We start from the raw sequence: 20325 nt of genomic DNA, 5'->3' as shown, positions 1-20325 counted from the left end.
CCTTCGTTATTTCCATCCTTTTTAACTATCTATCTATCTATCTATCTATCCATCTATCCATCCATCCATCCATCCATCTATCTATCCATCAATCCATCTATCCATCCGTCTATCTATCCATCTGTCCGTCCGTCTGTCCGTCCGTCCATCCATCCATCCATCCATCTATCCACCCATCCATCTATCTATCCATCCATCATCTATCCACCTCTCGCTGCAAAAATCTTGCCCGGACACGGTTCCACTTGTGAGCGAGCCCGTGCCTGAAGCAGGATTTAACGCCGCCAGGAGAACATCGCAGGGAGGATTCAGCCCGCTTCCTAAACCAGCCCCACCAAAGCCCACAAAACCCCGCAGTTTTGGGGTCTTCTCCGCGAAGCGCGGAGAGGATCAGAAGGGAAAGGCGAGGTTAAGTGCGGGCAGGCTTTAAAAATGAAAACTCTGCCGCGTTTTATTTTTTAAAAACCCTAATCTCTTGATTGCCGGCCCCACGATGGTTATTTTTCAGGCACCACAACCCAAAGCAAAGCAGGGGCCAGACATGTATTTACTGGGGGGAGGGGAGGTGGACTTGTTTGCTCTGTGTGTGTGTGTGTGAGCGCTCGCCCTACGCTTTTTTATCCCTGCCATGGAAGAATCCGGTTTCCAAATAACAATGGCAGGGTGGCGGTTTTTTTAATGTTTTCGGTGCTTTGTTTTGCTTTGGGTTTTGTTGCTTTTTAAAGAAAGGGAAGAGACGAGGGAAAAGTCCTAAAGCATCTGCTTTCAGACGCACAACACCCGCAGACCGGCTCCTGCACAAGTGGTTTAAAGGAGCAGACGAGCCGGGCGCCCGTTCCCTCTTCTGTTTTGATTTTTATTCTCTTTTTTTTTTTTTTTTCAATTTTATTTTATTTGCAGCGCCAGCGGGACTTTTATCCCATTCCCCCCTCGGTCCCTTTATCGATCGTGTGCTTGATCCGAAAAGGGGAAAGGGGATGGAGGATGGGCAAGTTCCTCCATCACCACCTAAAAAAAAAAAAAAAAAAAAAAAAAGGAATAAAATAAAGAACCACGATACCCTGTTTATGTTTTAAGCCCCTCGCTTTGTTTGTTTGCCTCCCGAGGCAGGATCGCATGGCCAAACGCACATCGATATTTGCCGGGCGTGTGGCTCGCCAACCCCCCCGCGACTCCCCCCACCCCTCGCCACCCACCCCACCGCTATGGGGCGGGGGGGGGGGGGCGACCCCAAAAGCCTCGGGCAGCCTCTGCGGGGCCCGGGGCCGAGCTGCCGAGCTCCGTGCGGGGCCGGGCCGAGCCGGGCCGGGCCGGGCGGGGGTCGGGCGGCCCCGGGGGGCGAGCGGAGGGGCTCGGGGCGGGCGTCGGGGCGGGCAGGGCTCGGGGCCGGCGCTCGGCGATTAGCCGGTGGCCGGGGACGCCCGGATGGACGGGGCGGCCCGGGCCAATGAGCTGGAGCTGGGAGAGAGCCCGGGCTGCTGTTATAGGGGGCGTTGGAAGAGGAGCTGCCAGGCCGGGAGGAGGGAGAGAGGCTGGGCAGGGAGAAAGGGAGGGGGTGGGAGGGGGGGGAGGAAAAAAAGAGAAGGGGGGCGAGGGGAGGGGGAGAAAAATAAAAAGCGGCAGGCTCAGCAGCGCCCGGCGGAATAAACAGAGGAGGAGAGGAGCGAGAGAGGCGAGCGGAGAGGGGCTGCAACTCCGCGGCCCCGCTCCGCGCATCTCCGCGGCCCCTGCCCGCCCCTGCCCGCCGTCCCCACCCCCACCGCCCGCCGCCCCCATTGTTTTTAATCCTCCCCGGGCCCCCCTTTCCCCCTTTTCCCCCCCCTTCCCCTTCCCCACGCCCCTTTCGCGGCGCCCCCCCCCGCTCCCCCCCCCCCAGCCTCGGGTCCCTTTCCCGTCCGTGGGAACCCGCGGCTGCAAGTTTGCTGCGTGCGGGGGGCCGGCGGGGGATAAAGCGGGAGGAGGAGGGAGGAGGAGGAGGAGGAAGGAGAGGAGAGGAGGGGAAGGGGAAGGGGGGGGAGGCGGCGTGTGCGCGCGTGTGCGCGCGCGCGCGTGCTGCAGGGAGCGGCGGGGCTCGGCCGGCCCCCCCTCGTCCCCGCCGCCGTCCCTCCCCTCCCCTGCCCGCCCCCCGCCTCAGCTCCTTTAATACACTTTGGGCTCCGCTCGCCTTTGGACTCTGCGCTGCCCGGCTCCGGCTCCGGCTCCGGCGGCGGCGGCGGCGGCGGCGGCGGCGGCGGCAGCGGCGGGGCCGGTGCGGGCGGAGGCGGGGGGGACGCGGCGGCTGCCGGGGGGAAGCGGCCCCGCACCGGGAGGGCGGCCCCGGCCCCGGCGCCCTGGTCCCCGGAGCCCCGCCGGAGCCCGTGCCCGGCTCCCCGTGGCCGTGCCCGGCGCGGACCATGCTGCTGGACGCCGGCCCGCAGTTCCCGGCCCTCGGCGTGGGCACGTTCGCCCGGCACCACCACCACCACCACTCGGCCGCCGAGATGCAGGACCGGGAGCTGAGCCTGGCGGCGCAGAACGGCTTCGTGGACTCGGCGGCGGCGCACATGGGAGCCTTCAAGCTCAACGCCGGCGCCCACGACCTCTCCCCCGGGCAGAGCTCGGCGTTCACGTCGCAGGCTCCCGGGTACCCCGCCGCAGCCCTGGGGCCCCACGCCGCCCACGTCGGCTCGTACTCCGGGGCGCCCTTCAACTCCCCCCGGGACTTCTTGTTTCGCAGCCGGGGCTTCGGGGAGTCGGCGGCGGCCGGAGGGCAGCACGGCATCTTCGGGCCGGCGGCCGGCGGCCTGCACCACCCGCACACGGACGCTCAGAGCCACCTCCTGTTCCCCGGCATCCACGAGCAGCACGGCCCCCACGCCTCGCAGAACGTCCTCAACGGGCAGATGCGGCTCGGCTTGCCCGGGGAGGTGTTCGCCCGCTCGGATCAGTACCGGCAGGTCTCCAGCCCCAGGACTGACCCCTACTCGGCGGCTCAGCTGCACAACCAGTACGGCCCCATGAATATGAACATGGGCATGAACATGGCAGCCCACCACCACCACCACCCCGGTGCCTTTTTCCGCTACATGCGGCAGCAGTGCATCAAGCAAGAGCTGATCTGCAAGTGGATCGACCCCGAGCAGCTGAACAACCCCAAAAAAAGTTGCAATAAAACTTTCAGCACCATGCACGAGTTGGTCACCCACGTCTCGGTGGAGCACGTTGGGGGCCCCGAGCAGAGCAACCACGTCTGCTACTGGGAGGAGTGTCCCCGCGAAGGCAAGCCCTTCAAAGCGAAATACAAACTGGTCAATCACATCCGAGTGCACACGGGAGAGAAGCCCTTCCCCTGCCCCTTCCCCGGCTGCGGGAAAGTTTTCGCCAGGTCGGAAAACCTCAAAATTCACAAAAGGACGCACACAGGTAACGCGCGTTTCCCGGCCGGGCACGCCGAGATAGCGAGGGACGGAGCGCGAGAGGGGGACGGGGACGGGGACGGGCTCCAGTGGCGCTTTTGGCCCCGGCCGGAGCCTCCGGGGACGTCTCGGGGCCGCGGTCGCCGGGGTTTCTTTCCTCCCCCGAGCTCTGGGAAGGGCGCCCGCAGGCCGGCCGGTGGAGGAGCGGGCTCGGCGGAGCCTTTCCCAGCAGCGCGAACGCAGCGGGCGCTAAATTGTGCGGTGCCGCTCGGCTGCGAGCCCCTAAAACCCCAAACCCCTCTGCCTTGGCGTTGCCCGGAGCCTTTGCCGGTAACTCAGCTCGGCTGTCCTGAGCCTGTGCGGCCGGGGAGAGGGGGAGAGAAGCGGCACGGGGCCGCAGGAAAAGCCCGAAAGCTCGTAGGAAGCGGCCAAAGGTCCGTGCCCGGGCGTGCTTTGCATTACATTTAAATGGTGCGAGCAAGGCAATAAAATTGCCTCCCCGGGAAAAAAAAATAAAATAAAATAAAAATAAAATTTAAAAAAGCGCTTTTCGAGTCTCACTCGAAGTGAAAGGGGCTGCGAGAGGCGGTGAAATTAAGGGACAGAGAAATTATGGAACAGTGAAATTATGGAGCAGAAGCTTTGAGGCTCGGAAACTTGGGCAGGAACCGGGGGCAACGCGGGGAGAGGCGCCGAGGCTTTCCTGGGGGAAAATCGCGGGAGCTGGAGGGAAAACAAAATCACGGCGTGTCCCCCCCGTCCCCCCCCCCCCGCCCGCCTCATCTATTATTCATTTACTACTCCTCCCGGCTCGGCTTGTGCCAGACTTATTTCCTCCGAGAGAGCCAAATATTTTCGCCACTTGGCCTCTAAATATTTACCCGGAGCGGGCGCAAAGCTGCGGGCCCATTGTCTCCGCGGGTGCTAAGCGCGGCGCTAGGTGCGAGACGAGGCTTTAACGAGGTTTAAAAATCGAGAAACGGCTCTGCTCGGGATGCCCGCGCCGGAGCCCATTGTGTCTGGGCGGATGTCTTTGGGAAGCGCTTTGGGTGCTAATGGAATCGGATGGCGAACCGGGTGTCCCCCCTTCGGAAAGCGGGGGGGGGACGCGCGGTTCGCACCTCCAAATTGCCCCGGCAGCCGGCTGGGGGCCCCGCAGGAAAATCCCCCGCGGTATTTCACCGGGGGTTTGCTTTTCCCAGCGGACGCGAGTTTGGCTCCGAGCGCTCTGCCCGGCCTCAAAGCCGGCCTTAAGGGCTTGCCCTCTAAGAGGGGTCTCGCCGCATTTTGGGGGATGCCGGCGGGGGTCTCCCCCGTGGGCGCTCCCGGGGCTCGACGGGGCGCGGAGAGGGGGACGCGGGGCCCGGCCCGGCTCGGCCCGGCCCGGCTCGGCCCGGCTCGGCCCGACAGGCTGCTGTCTTGCAGGGGAGAAGCCCTTCCAGTGCGAGTTCGAGGGCTGCGACCGGCGCTTCGCCAACAGCAGCGACAGGAAGAAGCACATGCACGTCCACACGTCGGACAAGCCCTACCTGTGCAAGATGTGCGACAAGTCCTACACGCACCCCAGCTCCCTGCGCAAGCACATGAAGGTACCCGGCCCCGCAGCCGGCGGCGGGAGGCGGGGGGGCGGCTTTCGCCCCGCTCCGGGCGCCCCGTCGGGGCGGCGGGAGGCGGGGGGCGGCGCGGGGCCGGGCCGGCGTCGGGGGGCGCGCCCGGGGGGAGGCGGCGGCGGCGGCCTCCCCGTGCCCCCTCCACCCGGCCGTGTTGCCTTTGCCCCCCAGGTGCACGAGTCGTCCCCGCAAGGCTCCGAGTCCTCGCCGGCCGCCAGCTCCGGCTACGAGTCCTCCACGCCCCCGGGGCTGGTGTCCCCCAGCGCCGAGCCGCAGAGCTCCACCAACCTCTCCCCGGCGGCGGCGGCGGCGGCGGCGGCGGCGGCGGCGGCGGCTGCGGCCGTGTCCGCCGTGCACCGGGGCGGCGGCGGCGGCGGAGGAGGCAGCGGCGGCGGAGGCAGCGGCGGCGGAGGCCACAGCGGCCTCTCGTCCAACTTCAACGAGTGGTACGTCTGAGGTGCCCCCCCCGACCCCCCCCCGACCCCGCCGGACTGCTCCGCACGGCCCCGTCGCGGCCCCCTCTTCCCCAGCCCCGGGGGCGAGGAGGAGGAGGCGGTTTTCTTCGTGGGGGTCTTCTCTTTGAGAACGCTTTAAACCAGCAAAAAAAAAAAAAAGAAAAAAGAAAAAAAGAAAAAAAAGGAAAAAATAAGAAAAAAAAACCGTAAAAGTACGTGCCGAAGATAAGCAAAGACGGAGAGGAATGGAAAGGAGAAAAAGAGAGAGGAAAAAAAAACCACAACACCACAAACAGAAAACGCACCCACCCAGCAAAAACCTTCTCGAGGCGGCGGAAAAGAAACTCTCCCTGCAGAGCCTCCAGACAAAAGACGAGAGACTGCAGCCCCTCCGGCCCCGCGCCTCCCCGCCCGGAGCAGCCCCGGACTGTACAGAGCGGCCGGCCCCGGCCAGCGGGGAGCGGAGATTTCCCGGATTCTCGGTGTATAGAAGCCCATCCCGTTTGTAACCCGCGGATTGGTCCCCTTCTTATTTTTTATTTTGGATTTTTCCTTTTTCTCTCTCTTTTTTTTCTTCCTCCCCCCTCTCTCCCTCCGCGCCCGAAAAAGTGATGGACTTTTTATTTTTCTTTTCTTCCTCCCCGCCTTCCCCTCTCCTCCTTTTTTTTAATTCACCCGTTTAAAAAAAAAAAAGTAACGTGGAAGAGAGAAAAAATATGGTTTCTTTTGTAATTGTGATATCTTGAATATTGTGTTCCTTTTTAAGAGGCAACTTGATTGTAAACTGCGTTTCGACTATAGACTGGGGAAGAAATACCGTGCCAAAGTCTCCATTCTGTTACCCACACACACACACACACACACACACACACGACCAACAACGCTTGTGAATGTATTTTTCTGTTAGCTGGGTTTACATGTGATGTTTTAGTGCTTTTGCAAGTTCGATTTGTTAGTTCCTGTTCGGAAGATTGTGAGGAGAAATAAACGTCGTGCCGTTAGCTTTTCCGTAATAACACCCTTCCTCCTGTAAATACCTGTTACCATATTTATCCATTTGTAATTAAATTATGGTATTAACTTGCTACAGAGGAAACAGTATTTATAAAGAATGTTTCTTAACTATAAATATGTACAATTGTGAGCATAAACTGTTTCAGATTTTTTTATTTGAAGGTTTAAGTGGTTTCATCATTTCTTGTGATATGTTTTGAGAGTAATGCATACAGAAATATAATAAAAACGTGTTGAAACTGCACGGGCTGCTTTCTTTTTACGCCAAGGGCTCTGTGACACCCGCTGTAACGCGTGTGAGGGTCGCAGTGAAGGATGCAACGCAAAATGTTTTTTTAAAGCCCCGCCGGTGGCTGGGACACGAGGTTTTCCCGCAGCCAGGAGCACGACAGCGTTTGGGGAAGCGGCGCGCCGAGCGAAAACGGGGACCCTGCGCATCCTCCCAAACCGCTCGCGAGGAAGGACCTCCGGGGAAGAGCTCTACGTGGAAAGGGACCCGTTTCCTCCGTCTTCGGCCTGGCGAAGCCTTATGAGGATTTTCCCCCTGCGTGCCCGGCCGGGGCACCCGTTCCCGAGGAGGGGACGGAGAGGGAGCTGCGCCCGAAGGCGCTGCCGAGCCCCTCGGCGCCTCCCCACCTTTTCCGAAGAGGAGAAAGCGACAGCGTCCGAGAGCTCGGATTTCCCTCCGAGCCTTTCTCTTTTCTTTATTCCTTTTTTTTTTTCTCTATTTTTTTTTTTTAACCAGGGAGCAGCTCAGATGCATCCACCGAGGGGCCGAGGGCCGGCAGCGAGGCTCTTCCAGGGGTGCGGGGTCCCCACGTACCCCCTGCGGGAGCCGTCGGGGCCACCTCCCCCCCCCCAAAAAAAAACACGTCCCCCCGACCCCCGCTTTGGCCGAGCCTGGCAGCAGCCGGGCCCCCGTGGAAAAGGCCCCGGCCTCCGCAATACGTCCCGGGGAAGAGGCAGCGCCGTGAGCCGGAGCCCGAGCGCCCTGCGGTGGCTGCACGGCTCGCAGCGAAGGGGTGTGCGGAGAGAGGAGACCCTCGGCTCTCAGGGGCAGCCGACCGCATCGCCCCCCCCTGCCCACAGACCCCCCCCGGCCCGGCTGTGGTCGTGGTTTTGGGCCCCTGTCCCCCGTGTTCAAGTGGCAGGAGGGGTGTCCAGAGCCTCTCGGGGGGGAAGGCAGGTGGGCAGCCGGGGCTGCAAGGGGCTCTGCTCGCTTCTGGGGTGGGGGGCAGCTCCTAAAATCAAGGCAAGGGGAGGGAAGCCCCCCCCCCATCCCGGTGCTGCCAGCCAAGTTCAGGCCGGGGCCGGAGCATCCTCTGCAGCCGCGCCCCTCGCAGCGCGGCCATCCCCGCGCATCATGCGGGCTCCGCGAGTAATCAAACGGCTGTTAAAATCTAATTTACGGCCCGTAATAATATTAAGCAACAAAAAGAATAATAATAATAATTAAAAAAAAAGTAAAATAAAAATCACCGGCGTATGCTGCCTGCCCCTTGGAGAGATCAGTGGGAAAGGCAGCTGCGAGCATCCCTCTTTGTCCTGCCGCCGGCCCCGCGGCGTAACCTCGGCCGAAAAATCAGGCGGGGGTCCCTCGGCAGGGCCGGGGGCTGCCCAAATTCCCTCCCGAGCCCGGCGCGGGGGGCACCTGCCCGGCCCCCGCCCCGTCGGGCTCTGCCCCTCTCCCCGCGGCCTTCCCGGAGCGAAACTCCGCGGGGCCCTGCGCCCAGCCGGGCTGCCCCTGCCGCCTCCCCGAGCCGGGGCCGGGCGTTTTGGGGAGCCTCGGGGGTCACGCCCGGATGCTACCGGGGGGGGGGGGCACCGAGCAGGCGGCCCCTCACTCCCCTGCCAAACCACAGGGGCCGCGGCTTGCCGTGGCCGTGAGCAGCCCCCTCTTCCTCTCCGGCCCCCCCCTCCTCGTCCTCTCCGGGCTGGCCCTGAACTTGAACTTGGCCTCGGCGCCTCCAGCCCGCCTCCCCCGGGCGCTGACCCCGGGCCCGGCCCTGCCACGCTTACGGGAGAGCAGTAATTCATCGGGTGCCGGGGCTGGGGGCTGGGGGGGGCGGCCCCGACCCGCCTCGCAGCCCTGTGCGCGGGTGGCCCGGCCTCAGGGACCTCAGGGCGGCCCCGCAGTCCCGCTCCTGCTCCCCTCCTGCCCCCCTTTTTTTTCCCCATTCCCCCCCACCCCACCTCGCTTTCCTCCCCCGCTCCCCGTTTCCCTTTGTCTCTCGCACTGAGCCCGAGGTTTCCAAACCTCTCCGCCCCGGCCCCGAAGGCAAACCTGGAGGGAGGCCGGGGGGGTTCCCTCTGCGGCCCCCCACACCCCAAAAAATCCCCCGCAGAGCCGCAGCGGGTGGCGGAGCGCTCGCCCCGACGGCGCTGCCCCGACGGCCGGCAGCGGGGGGCCCGTCCCCACCCTGCCAGCGGGGACCCCCCCACCCTAAAAAAACGGAGCCCGGTTCTCTTCGTTTCTCCGCGCCCATCGGGATGGATCCGAGCTTTCCGTCCCGATCTTTATTAGTGGCGTTATTACGAATCGTAAAATTCGCTCCTCGCTCTGCCCGGAGACCCCCCCGAAGAGCCTCAGCGATTTTTCCAGGGAGTCGCTGTCCCAAAGCTCCCCCCACCCAAAAAAAAAAAAAAAAAAAAAAAAAAAAAAAAGCCAGGCTCGGTTTGCCAGGCTCTGCCCCACGCCCCCGGGGCTGGCTGCCTGTACCTGCCCCGCCGCCCCTTCCCCGCCGAGCCTCCCCCTTCACCTGCTCCCGCTGCCCTGCTGCCTTTGTCTGGGCGGCATAAAGAGCGAAACCCAGCGCCGGACCAGCCCGCAGCAGCACGGCCCAACCCGAAATGCAATAAAATAAAAGTGAATTCAAAGAAATCCCGGCTGCTCCCGCCCGGAGCCCAGCGCCGAGCCGCAGCCGAGCCCTGCGGCTGCCCCTATCCCTGTCCCTATCCCTATCCCTGTCCTTATCCCGGTCCTTTTCCCTGTCCCTGTCCCTGTCCCTGTCCTGCCCCTGTCCCTGTCCCTTTCCCTGTCTCTGCTTCTGCTCCTGTCCCTGTCCCTGCCCCTGTCCCTGTCCCTGTCCCTGTCCCCGTCCCTGTCCCTGCCCCGCTCCGCACCGCACCGACCTCCCCAAACCCCTGACAGCCTTTTAAATTTCCCCTTTGTTTTCAGAAAGTCGTACACGTTTCCTGCCCTATATGAAGACATAACAAGCTAACCCAAACCTCTCCCCGGCCACACGTGCACGCAGGCACTGCGAGGTACGTAGATTTCTCATCTCCGGGCACGGTTGGTTTGGGGTTTCTTTGGTTGGGTTTTAATCTCGTGGGTCGCTTTTTTCTTTTCTTTCCTTATTTATTTTTCCCCCCCTTTTTTTTTTTTTTTTTTTTCTCCACGAGCCAGACGGCCGGGGAAGGAGCCTCACTTTACTAGAAGAGCAGGCAAAAGCCTTTGTCCCACCCTGCGGGGCGCGGTGCCCCCTCCCTCCGGAGCTGCAATTCCTCCCTAGGGCTCGGGGCTTCCCCCCTTCTCCTTGGCCCCGCTCGGGCTGCGGGGTTTAACACCGGGAGGGGGCCAGGAGGGGAAAAAAGAAAGAAGGGGAACGGGAGGGGTGTGGGGGGGAGAGGACCTTGGCCAGGGGTTTCACGTCTTTATTTAATAATACTTCAAAGCCGCTGCTGCGCCGTTGTCCCGAGGAGAGGAAGCGCGACACAAAACGTCCCGGCGATCCGACTTCCTCGCGGGGCAGTAAACAAGAGCAGGTTCCCCGCGTCCCTCTCCCCTTCCCTGGGCCACGGCCCCACTCGATTTTTAGGAACGCCCTCGGGGGGAAACCTCGGGGGGCTCCCACGAGTGGGAGCCAGCCGCGGCGCCCCGGAGGGGCGGGATGAGTTTTGGGGGTTAAAAGGCAACTAATCGGCTGCGGGACCGATTTGGGGAGGGGGGAAAGAGGGTCCCGGGAGGCGATGGGGGCACCCCGAAGGTCCCGGATGGGACGGAGCCGCCCCGACGGCGCCCCCGGGGGGGTCCCCGCAGGGACGGGGCACGGCGCCGGTGGAGCCCCCGCGGGAGATGGGGTCTGGGCGTGCGTGGGTTTGGGGTGGGTGTCGCTGTGAGGCGGGGAAAAAGGGAAAAAAGGAAAAGGAAAAGAAAGAAGAAGGAAAAGAAAAAGAAAGGGAGAAAGGGAAAGGGAAAGGGAAAGGGAAAGGGAAAGGGAAAGGGAAAGGGAAAGGGAAAGGGAAAGGAAAAAGAGAAAGAGAAGAAGAAGAAGAAGAAGAAGAAGAAGAAGAAGAAGAAGAAGAAGAAGAAGAAGAAAGAAAAAGGAAAAGGAAAAGGAAAAGGAAAAGGAAAAGAAAGGAAAAGGAAAAGGAAAGGAAAAGGAAAAGGAAAAGGAAAAGGAAAAGGAAAAGGAAAAGGAAAAGGAAAGGAAAGGAAATGGAAAAGGAAAAGGAAAAGGAAAAGGAAAAGGAAAAGGAAAAGAAAAGGAAAAGGAACAGAGAAAGAAACAGAAACAGAAACAGAGAAACAAAAGCAAAAGAAAAAGAAAAGGAAAAGAAAAGGAAAAAGAAAAAGAAAAAGAAATAAAAAGAGCAATTTTAATTCCAACTTTTTTTTTCCTTTTTTTTTTTCCTTTTTTTTTCTTTTTTTTTTTTCTTTGCTAGAGCACTAATTCCTCCGTGTGGGCAAACAGCCCCTTCTCCTTTGATTCCCGGTGCCAGCCCCTAGATTAAACAGCGGTTTTAATGAGCGCCGTGGCTGCGGCGGCCCCGGGTGCTGCTCGGCGTGGGGACGAGCTGCCCCGTTTTGATGGAGACGAGCTGACCTGTAGGGAGAGAGGGAAAGGTCAGCCACAGGCGGCGGCCAGATTTCTGCTCGTTGCCGGCACATGCTGCTACAATATTGATCCGCGGAGAAAGATAAACATAAAAGCTCGGTCCCGGCTCCTGAATGCTAATGAACGCAGGTTCCGGGTTTTAATTGTTGGCGACTCCCGATTCCCACCCTGAACGCTCGCCGACCTCCGTGGGGCAAATTTCGCCCCTTTGATTTTCTTTTGTTTTATTCGCTTTAGCTCCCTTCCCTTCCGCGTCTCTCGGTGCCGTTTCTCTCCTCTTTTTTTTTTTTTTTTTTTTTTTTTTTTCCCCCGATGGCCGTCGGAAACCTCCGCAGCATCTCCCTTCCCCTCGCAGCCGCCCGCTCCCGCAGCCCGGGGGGCAGCCGCCGGACCCCGCGTAGGAAAACCGCGTGGGAAATTTTTTGGGGGGGGGGGGGCGGAGGGGGCTCCGCCGGGGCTCCACCTTTCGGGTTTCTGCCTCGCTGCTCGCTTCATTCCTCCGCAGGGCAGCCCCGCACCCGCCGCCCGGCTGCCCCGCTCCCCCGCCGGGCGCGGGGGGGGCTCCCCGCTTTCCCAGCTCCGCACGGGGCCCCCCCGTTTTCCCCAGCCGTCCCCAGCCCAGGTGCCCCCCCGGTGGGGATGGAGGGACGGGAAAACGCCGTTGTCTCGCCGAGAGAGGCACTGCCAAGGCGCTCCAGCCGCCCGGGAGGAGCAGCACGGGGAGCGGGGCGAAAGGGGCTGTTTTGGGGAGCTTTTCGGTACGGTGCACTCGTGCATCGCTGTCCGGGCTGCCCCCCGAAATTGCTGCCCTCCTCCCCCCCCCACGAAGGGCTCAGCCAGCCCTAAATGCGGGCGAGAGGGCAGGGAAACAGCCGTCCCCAAATACAAGTGCGAGTTTTCGCTGCCGAGCGGCCAGAGCCGGGCTGAGCACCGTCGGCTGCGCGGGGGCAATTAGCAGGAAAATGAGGGAGATGCTCAAGTCCCTAATTCCCGTCATTACCAATAATTTTCGTGAAAAGATTTTTTTTTTCTCTCTCTCTCTCTCCCCGACGCTTTCCAGTCTATTTTTTAACCCCTGAGTGATTTACTACGTAAGTAATTTTAGAGGATACAGTTTACAGCTTGAGTTATTAGACTGAACACCTCTGGCTGACACCACAACACCTTTTTTTTTTTTTTTTTTTTTTTTTTTTTCCCTGCCTGCAGCTGTGAGTCACAACCCCATTTTCATACCAAACTGCTGCACATTCCTTTACAATATAGACTTCCTTCTCGCGGAGATCAAACACGCCCCAGCCAACGTGTTTATTTTAAAATACAGGAAAATTAAAACTAAACACGGACTTAAAAGAAAAAAAAACAAGCGTATCGTTTCTTTCCCCACCGCCCCTCCTACTAAAATAAAATAAAATAAAATTAGGACGGAACAGCGTAGATTGCCTCAATAAAATGATCCGGTGACAGAGCCAAAACAGTTGATTTCGACTGGAACGGGAACGGATCCTTCTGTTTGCTGTTATTTATTTATGCATTATTGCGGCTATGTTTTTAATTATATGTGGGAATGTCAGGCCAAGATGCTGTAACCGTAGCCTCCCTTTTACACACTTTTCCTATTTGTTTAATGCCAGCGCTACAAGGCTAGAACAGGCACCAGAAGGAAAATGTTTTCAATACTCTGTTTAATAGCTTGCAAAAGGGAATCCCGGAATTACAGGAAAACGCGCAGGCCTGCCCTGTGGAGGTGCCCGGCAGGATCAGGGAGGTTTCTTCCCCGTCTCCAAATTTTGGGTAGCAGTTTGGGGGGGAAAGTTACCGGGGGGAGAGGTTCCCAAAGTCATTTCTCCCCAGCAAGCCGGACTTTTAAAGGCTCCCTTGCTCGTCGGCGGCGCTGCCACCGCTTCGTTATTCTCCCCCCTTTATTTTGGGCAGGGCGAAGATAGATTTCAGCTCTCTGCTTGCCCGGAACCTCCTGCCTGCTGCTCCGGTGACCCCACCTGGGCTTCCCCGCAGCCCTTCTGGCCCCCCGTTTTGTTTTTTTTTTGGGGGGGGGAGGGCAGGCAGCCGAGCCCCCACTGCCCATTTCATCCCTCGTCTCCTCCGCTCAGCCCCGTGTCCCCGCGTCCCCGCAGGGCTGCGCCGGGCGGCGGGACGGGGCGCACGGCCCCGCGATCCTCTGCCTTTGTTATGCACGCTTTGGGAAAAAAGATTGCCTTAAGGATGTGAAATAAAATCAAGAGGGGAGAGAAAAGGCAAAGCGAGGGATGATTCTCTTTTTTTAGCTCCCCCCTCACCTCCCCAGTAATAAAAAAATAAATGATCCCCGATCCGAGCGGCCCCCCCGGGCTCCCCGACCGCCTCCCACCGTACCCCGACGTGCGGCTAAAAGCCGAGGGGGGGCTGGCAGCGGGCACGGCAGCCGGCTGAAATCGGGGCTCCGCCGCCCGTTTCTGGGGCTCCCGGCCCGAAACGCGCCCTCCCTGCGCGCCCCGGGGCTGCTCTCTGCGCGGGATTTGCGCGGCCCGGCCGGCAGCAGGGAGGCCGTCGGGGCGCGGGTGTTCCCCAGATTTTGGCAAACGGCTGGGGGAACCTCCCCGTCTCCAACGCTTCCCCCCGCTCCGGTCAGCAGAAGGGGTTTGGGGGGCTCGTTTTCAGCTCGTCCCCTAAAGCCCGGCCCCGACAGCAGCCGTGGAAAGGTCGGGCAGCCCCCCCGGGGGCCTGCGGGTGGGCTGCGGGGTTATTCGGGGCTCGGCCCCGTCGGAAGAAGCAGCGGGGATGGGGGGGAAGGAGCAGTGAGCCCCGGGATGCGGATTTGCGCGGGGGGCAGAGCCCCCAGGGCGCGGGTGGCACACGGTGGCAAACACCGTGTAGAGCAGACTGTCCGGGCTGGGGGTGCCGGTGGGCTTAACAGCGAAAACCAAACAATTTCGGTCCTTAAACATCTGTACATACATGTATATATGGAGCACATACGTGAAGCAGCAGCACAGGTGCACAGAAGGACCCGTTTGCTGTTTGCACAATGGGGACGTTTTCCTTCCGCTGAAGGGAGCAATGACTGGAAGGGCAGAAGACGAGGTGGAGGTGCAAAGCAAGAACTTCAGGAACTTCCCAAGTGAAACCAAGCCCCACTACCAGCCAAAAGAAACCTCCGATGTTTTATTAGCCTTCCGTGGAGCTGTATATTTAGCACATCTTTTATTGTCCCACTACGCTTTCCAGAAAGTTGCCGTGTCTTAGCCTGAAATCATAGGCTGCAGTGTGAGATTTTGGCAACCTCCTTTCTGCTACAGCTGTTAGAGGAAATTTATCATCCGGCAGAATTCATTCATCCCACAAGCCATGCCAGACATTAAGTGACTAATTCAGCCATCGGGGCAGCTCCTTGTGCAGCCAAAATGATCAGCCCCCATATGGAGCCCACCGGAGATACGGCCAGCCTGACACTGACCTACCAAAAGACTGGCCAATTACATTAAGCAATGATTGCACCACATGTAGCTTATATCAATTTCCAAAGAACGGTGGAAGCTATGTGGGAGAATGAAGCAGCAAAAAATTCTGGGTTTACCCCAAGTTAGGGGCTTGAGCATTGAAATTTTTGGTTATTGTAATTCTCGATCCTAATTTCTGCATGAATGAGATGTAGCAGTGGAAATCATGCAGGGATTTTTGTCTTTAAAATACGCTTTTTTAATACCATCAAATAATAATCCTTAAATACATTCCTTCTTTCCTTCAAGGGTTTAAGTGGATTTTAAATAATTCCTAGACCTTGTGCAGTCCCAGTATGGATAAATACCTTTTATCCTCTGTACCTGCATGCATTTTGCTAAGCCAGTCTCGTGGTGGGGTGCGTTGGAAGTATCCAGATGGACAACACAAACATCTGTGGTACTATCAGGAGCTGCTGAAGAGATAATTGCAATGTCAAGAGGCTGTGGTGGGAAACGAGTTGCAAGAACAGATGAACTTAAGAGCAAACAGACTGGCTTAATTCAATATTCCAGAATGGGAAAGACAAATAGAGACACCTCAGCAGAACTGTTTTCAAAGAATGGTTTCTATGAAATCTCAGTAGTGTTATGGGCATATCCCATTTGCTCGGGAATATTTGCTTTTCTGTTTGTTATTTGAGAGTCTTTGATGTTTGCTCAGCTGACCCATCCTGATTTCTTGCCCTTTGCTGCCCGTAGGCACCTCTCTTGCTGCATGCCTACATTCTTTATATCCAGCCTCCTTATGGATTAGAGGGTTGTCTCCTGGGCAAGCCAGACAAAATGAAACCTCCAGGTTTATTTCAACTGATTTGAACTGCTGCCAAGGCAAGGGCCACACTCCATATCACAGGGACTGAGTTTTAAAAATCTCATGGGCTTAGGTCTAGTAAAGAACAGAACGCTCAATTGCCATTTATTTCCAGAAGGTATTTCTGCATCTTCTGAAGGCTGAATTTTACAAAGACTCACCCCATCAAATTCTAGCCCCAGGTTGCGGTTTGGTTTTACATATGTCTGCGAGGCAGCTTGCCTTCTACAAAAATCCCCATGGTTTTAAATCTGGTATGACTGAATGCTTGATTATGATCACTGTGAAAGGGACCTGGAGTTTAGCAGAGAAATAGACAATCAACTTTTTTCTTTCCTTCTTTCCTTCTTCCCTTCTTCCCTTCTTCCCTTCTTCCCTTCCTCCCTTCTTTCCTTCTTTCCTTCTTTCCTTCTTTCCTCCTTTCCTTCTTTCCTCCTTTCCTTCTTTCCTTCTTCTTTCCTTCTTTCCTTCTTCTTTCCTTCTTTCTTTCCTTCTTTCCTTCTTTAGTTTCCTTCTTCCTTTCTTCCTTTCTTTCTCTCTTTCTTTTTCTCTTTCTCTCTCTCTTTCATGTCTTGGTAAAATGGAAAAGTTTCTGTAAAACAAGGAAATCTGAACTCTTTCAGAATTCCTGTAAAATACTGACTGTTATAAGACTAATTCAGCTCCATGCAAGATTGTCTTTTGAGACGTCTTCATTCTTAGCATGCCAAAAGAAAACAAAATAATAACAAAAAAAAAACCCTGAATATTATGCTTTTGTATCTACAGAATTTACGGATTGGTAAACAAATGTAGAACTTCAACAAGTTCCTCCAAGCAAGTGTCCCAATCACCCTAAGAAGCGTGAGAAGAGGCACTGCTCGCAGTGTTTGTGGGCAGCCTCCAGCGAGGAAACCAGGTGCCAGCTGGGCACCAAGAGGGACCTGCTCTCTCTCCCCAGGAGGTGGTTTCTTCAGGTCAGGATGAAGGTGAGTAGCAGGGCAGGCTGGAGTATTTTACAGAGCTGCCAATCCAGCTTTTCCCAAGATTATCAGATTCACACCCACAAAACTATAAATACGGAAAAATGTGTGCTAACTGCAGCATATGAGCAGAAAACTTATGTGGCTCGAGGAAAAACATCGTATGTCTATTTGGGAAAAATAAAAAGCATATGCTTGAAGCTGTTATCATATAAACACGTGCCTAGAACATGAACTTTTCCAGCACGCAAATAAATTGACTTGTCACTCAACATAGTTGCTATATACTGAAATTTAAAGTAATTAGAGGACAGCTGCTGGGCTCCATTCAGAAATATTTGTTTTATTTTTATAACACCCAGAATTATTTTATTTTATTTTTTTAAAGAGGTATTAGATTTCTGTTTGCTGCAGTTAATGTAATATAAAATTCTGCAGTCATTATTGACTGCAACTGCCAGCATACAATTTGGGAATTAAAGTCCAACGTAGAAAACTGGAGATGGATACTGAAAACAGTTTGCGCTCATACTTTACCTTATAACAGATGGTTAGGATGGAGCTGGTTTTTGAGGGGCTACAAGGGGACACGTAAAGCAGTTTCAAAGAAAAGCAAACACCCGCAGACGTTAACACTGTGTTCTGAAATAAGTCTCATCCATATTTTGTCCTCGTCTTTTCCTTTCTGGGGAGATATGGAGGCTCAGGCCCATGACTGAGGGAGCAGGGGGGCTCCAACAGAATGGTGGTGCATGAGAAGCCTGCCTGTTTCCACCAGCGGTGGCATCAGCTGGTGTTGGGGTTTAAAGGGACTGAGTGTCTGTTTGGGATGACATTTGACTCACAGTGTTTTCCACAACACTGAGGAGACCAACCAGATTCTGCCTAGATTTTACCTGCAACTTTATCTGGGGAAACATTTAGCTTCTTGCTGAGGAGGTGGGGGCAATATGTGGCTGACCTCTGCCAGCAGCAGAGCTCAGCACCACCCTGTTCACTCCCCAGGGACCTCTCAGGTACCCTGGTCCCTTAACTAGTCACCCTTTGAGTGTCCCTTAACGAGAAGGACATAACGAGCAGTACCCTCCTGGCAGCACCTCACCTGCAGAGATCCTACAGAAATCGCCTTGCTGTGACTGCTGATGGTAAGATCATGTAGCTTTGGAGACACAGTCAGGGTCTCCACACCTGAGCCTGTTTTGCTGTGTGGGGTTTCCCCTTGCAAATCCAGAAATATCTCCAGAATGGAGATATGCTCGGTCATCCCTCAGGAGCACAGGTGATCAGTCACTTCAAAGCTGAAGAGCACCTGTGGTGAAATAATACAGCCCTTCTTCGCTGACCTGAGCAGATAATCCCCAAGAAGCCACTGGACCCATGGTGTTGGGTTAAATCTCCCACTCTAAATGTGCAGTTAACCTCAAAGGTATCAATTTTTTGGGGATCTGTTAGAACTTTTTTGTCACAGCAGCACTGTGAGGCACATAGAGTAAAATTTCCCTCTGCACTTCAAGGGGCAAGCATCACAGGTACTCCAGATGCCCCATTCATACAGAACAACCAGAAATGATCAACCTTGAACTGAATTGCCAGAAAATACCAGTCCCTGGATTTATTGCAGTAAGATCCTTTGGCTCTACCCCCTTAAGGCTGAATAAGAGACCTCAAGATGAAGCCCAGGATTTCCTGGATATCAGATGGCACTATGACACTTCCCATAGGGTATGGGATGCATGAACGGTAGAGCAGATTTCTCTGCTTTACTGATGCAGTATTTCAGTTTTCAGGTCCGTAGCCTCAATCCCATAGCCTCCTTATTTCACAGACTTTTGGGAACATCGAGGAGAAATCACGCATATTTATGAATCATAAAGCAACGCACGCGTAATCTGAAATCTGACATGTGCTGCATGTGCCTATCTTGTCCATGTACAGTTTACACAGTAGACACAGCAGCAGATGATTACTGGTGTCTCATACTTACAGTTGCCAAATATTTTCAATTTAATCTTCTTTCCTGTTTTTATGTGATCAATTTTCTAAAATAAATATTCTGTGGTTTCAAATTTCCTCTGTGGCTTTTGCCCCTAAACGACTTTCCTAAGTCCTTTTTACAGTGTTCCTTCATTCACTTTTGAAGTGGTGGATAAAAAAAAAGGGAAAGAAAAAAGAAAAAAAATATTTTCCATATAGAATAAACCTCCCAAACCATGGAAGAATCAGAGCAAAGTTAACACGGACAAAATCTGTATCGAAGTTCAGTGTCCTCCGGTCAGATTTCTTCTCAGCTACATTAATTTAGGCTGTTCTTCAGCATGAACTTTTCATTTGGGGAACAAAATTTAAGAGATTTGACTGGAAAGGCAGATTCTTTGCATAGGTTGTCCACGGTCTGAAGCCTCCAGATATATTATGCTCATTAAGTGTCTCATTCCTCTGTCTGCATTTTTGTTTCTAAGAAGCAGAGTTTGTATCCTCTTTAGGATGAATAACTTGGAAAGAAGGAATTTACAAGCTCCACGAGATTATTGGTTCCAGATTTCTTTCCTTTCTTTTTCTCCTCCATACATAATTCGAGATGTCTTTTCCTTAAAAGTTTAGGTAAATATGCTGGAAACATTAATGCATCACAAAGGTCAAAAGATTAAGCATTCGAAAGTCAGCCAACCTCAAGAATTGTTACAGCAAGATCTGCGAGATCTAGATCCATCTCAATGACATAGCGTCAAGGACAACTGCAGACTTGCTCCAGCAGTTCAGTTTGGTTTCTGACCTGTCTGAAGACTTTGCATCACACTTAACTTGTTATTCAGACGTAAACAAGAGATAAAAGACTTTGCTAGGTTATGAAAATTTAACATGGAACTCCCCTGGTCTTGGTGGGTGATGCATGCATAAAAATGTCTGAATTAACCATTACTGAGTTACTGTAGCTTCACTGTTTTCAGGTACGTTATCAGCCATCTAGAGACTCCAGGCTTAGAAAATTATCTATTACTAGTTACAGTAACATAAACACTTTCAGAAAAATAAGTAGAATGCTTCATACATAGAAAACTGGATAAATTATGCATCAGGGATGAAAAAATCCTATGTTACCTTATAACAGTGGCTACTAAATATATGTTTTGAGTTAAGTTTGTCTCTATAGGTCAGCTCTGTTAATCTGAAACTACACACCAGTGATACCCGTCCCAGTAGAAGTATGGTTACTTTTCCCTCTTCTCCATTTTGGGATTTCTAGGACAAAAAAGCTGGGCCAGCTGTGAGGAATCAATTAATTCTCCCCCTTGCACTGCAACTGAGGAGTTGCTGTTTTAATGGGTGATTAAACTCAGTTGTTTCTCTAACCCTTATTTTCTGAGAAAGTGAAGGCTGGGACAGATAAAAGCTCACTATGAATGTGAATAAAAGCAAAACAAAACAAAGCTAAACTCGACTCAATTAAACCAAATTTTATTTTGGTGCAAATCTGGGAATTAAAATTGCTCCATGTTTCCTCACCCTTAAAACAGGACTAAATCCTGTTTTAATGTGTTATGTGCCTGAGAAAGCTCTGATGGAGAGTAGCAATGGCAGCAAGAAGTTGGGAAGGGGAAGGCTCTTTCTCTCTGTTACAGACATCACATCAATGGCAGCCATCATTAGTAGTAACACAAGAAATGCAGAATTCCTCCTTTCTCTAAATACATATCTTAAACTACTAATCTAAAACTAGGGAAATAGTTAATAGTTCTTGT

General features: G+C 55.0%; 1 protein-coding gene across 2 annotated transcripts; it reads left to right on the top strand.

The window, feature by feature from the left end:
• Nucleotides 1–2393: 2393 nt before the first annotated feature.
• Nucleotides 2394–5461, top strand: ZIC2 (Zic family member 2). 2 transcript variants are annotated; one of them, XM_035557076.1, is made up of 4 exons: nucleotides 2394–3402; nucleotides 4821–4984; nucleotides 5177–5313; nucleotides 5401–5461. In XM_035557076.1, the coding sequence occupies exons 1-4, from the start codon at nucleotides 2394–2396 to the stop codon at nucleotides 5459–5461; spliced, it is 1371 nt and encodes a 456-aa protein (XP_035412969.1). The 2 variants fall into 2 exon arrangements, with proteins under 2 accessions (XP_035412969.1, XP_035412968.1); XM_035557075.1 differs by having other exon boundaries at nucleotides 5177–5461.
• Nucleotides 5462–20325: the final 14864 nt, after the last annotated feature.

Source organism: Cygnus atratus, chromosome 1, assembly GCF_013377495.2.
Source record: "Cygnus atratus isolate AKBS03 ecotype Queensland, Australia chromosome 1, CAtr_DNAZoo_HiC_assembly, whole genome shotgun sequence".
Taxonomy (NCBI): Eukaryota; Metazoa; Chordata; class Aves; order Anseriformes; family Anatidae; genus Cygnus; species Cygnus atratus.
Note: the sequence above shows the minus strand (reverse complement) of the source record. Positions and strands in the feature narration are given on the sequence as shown.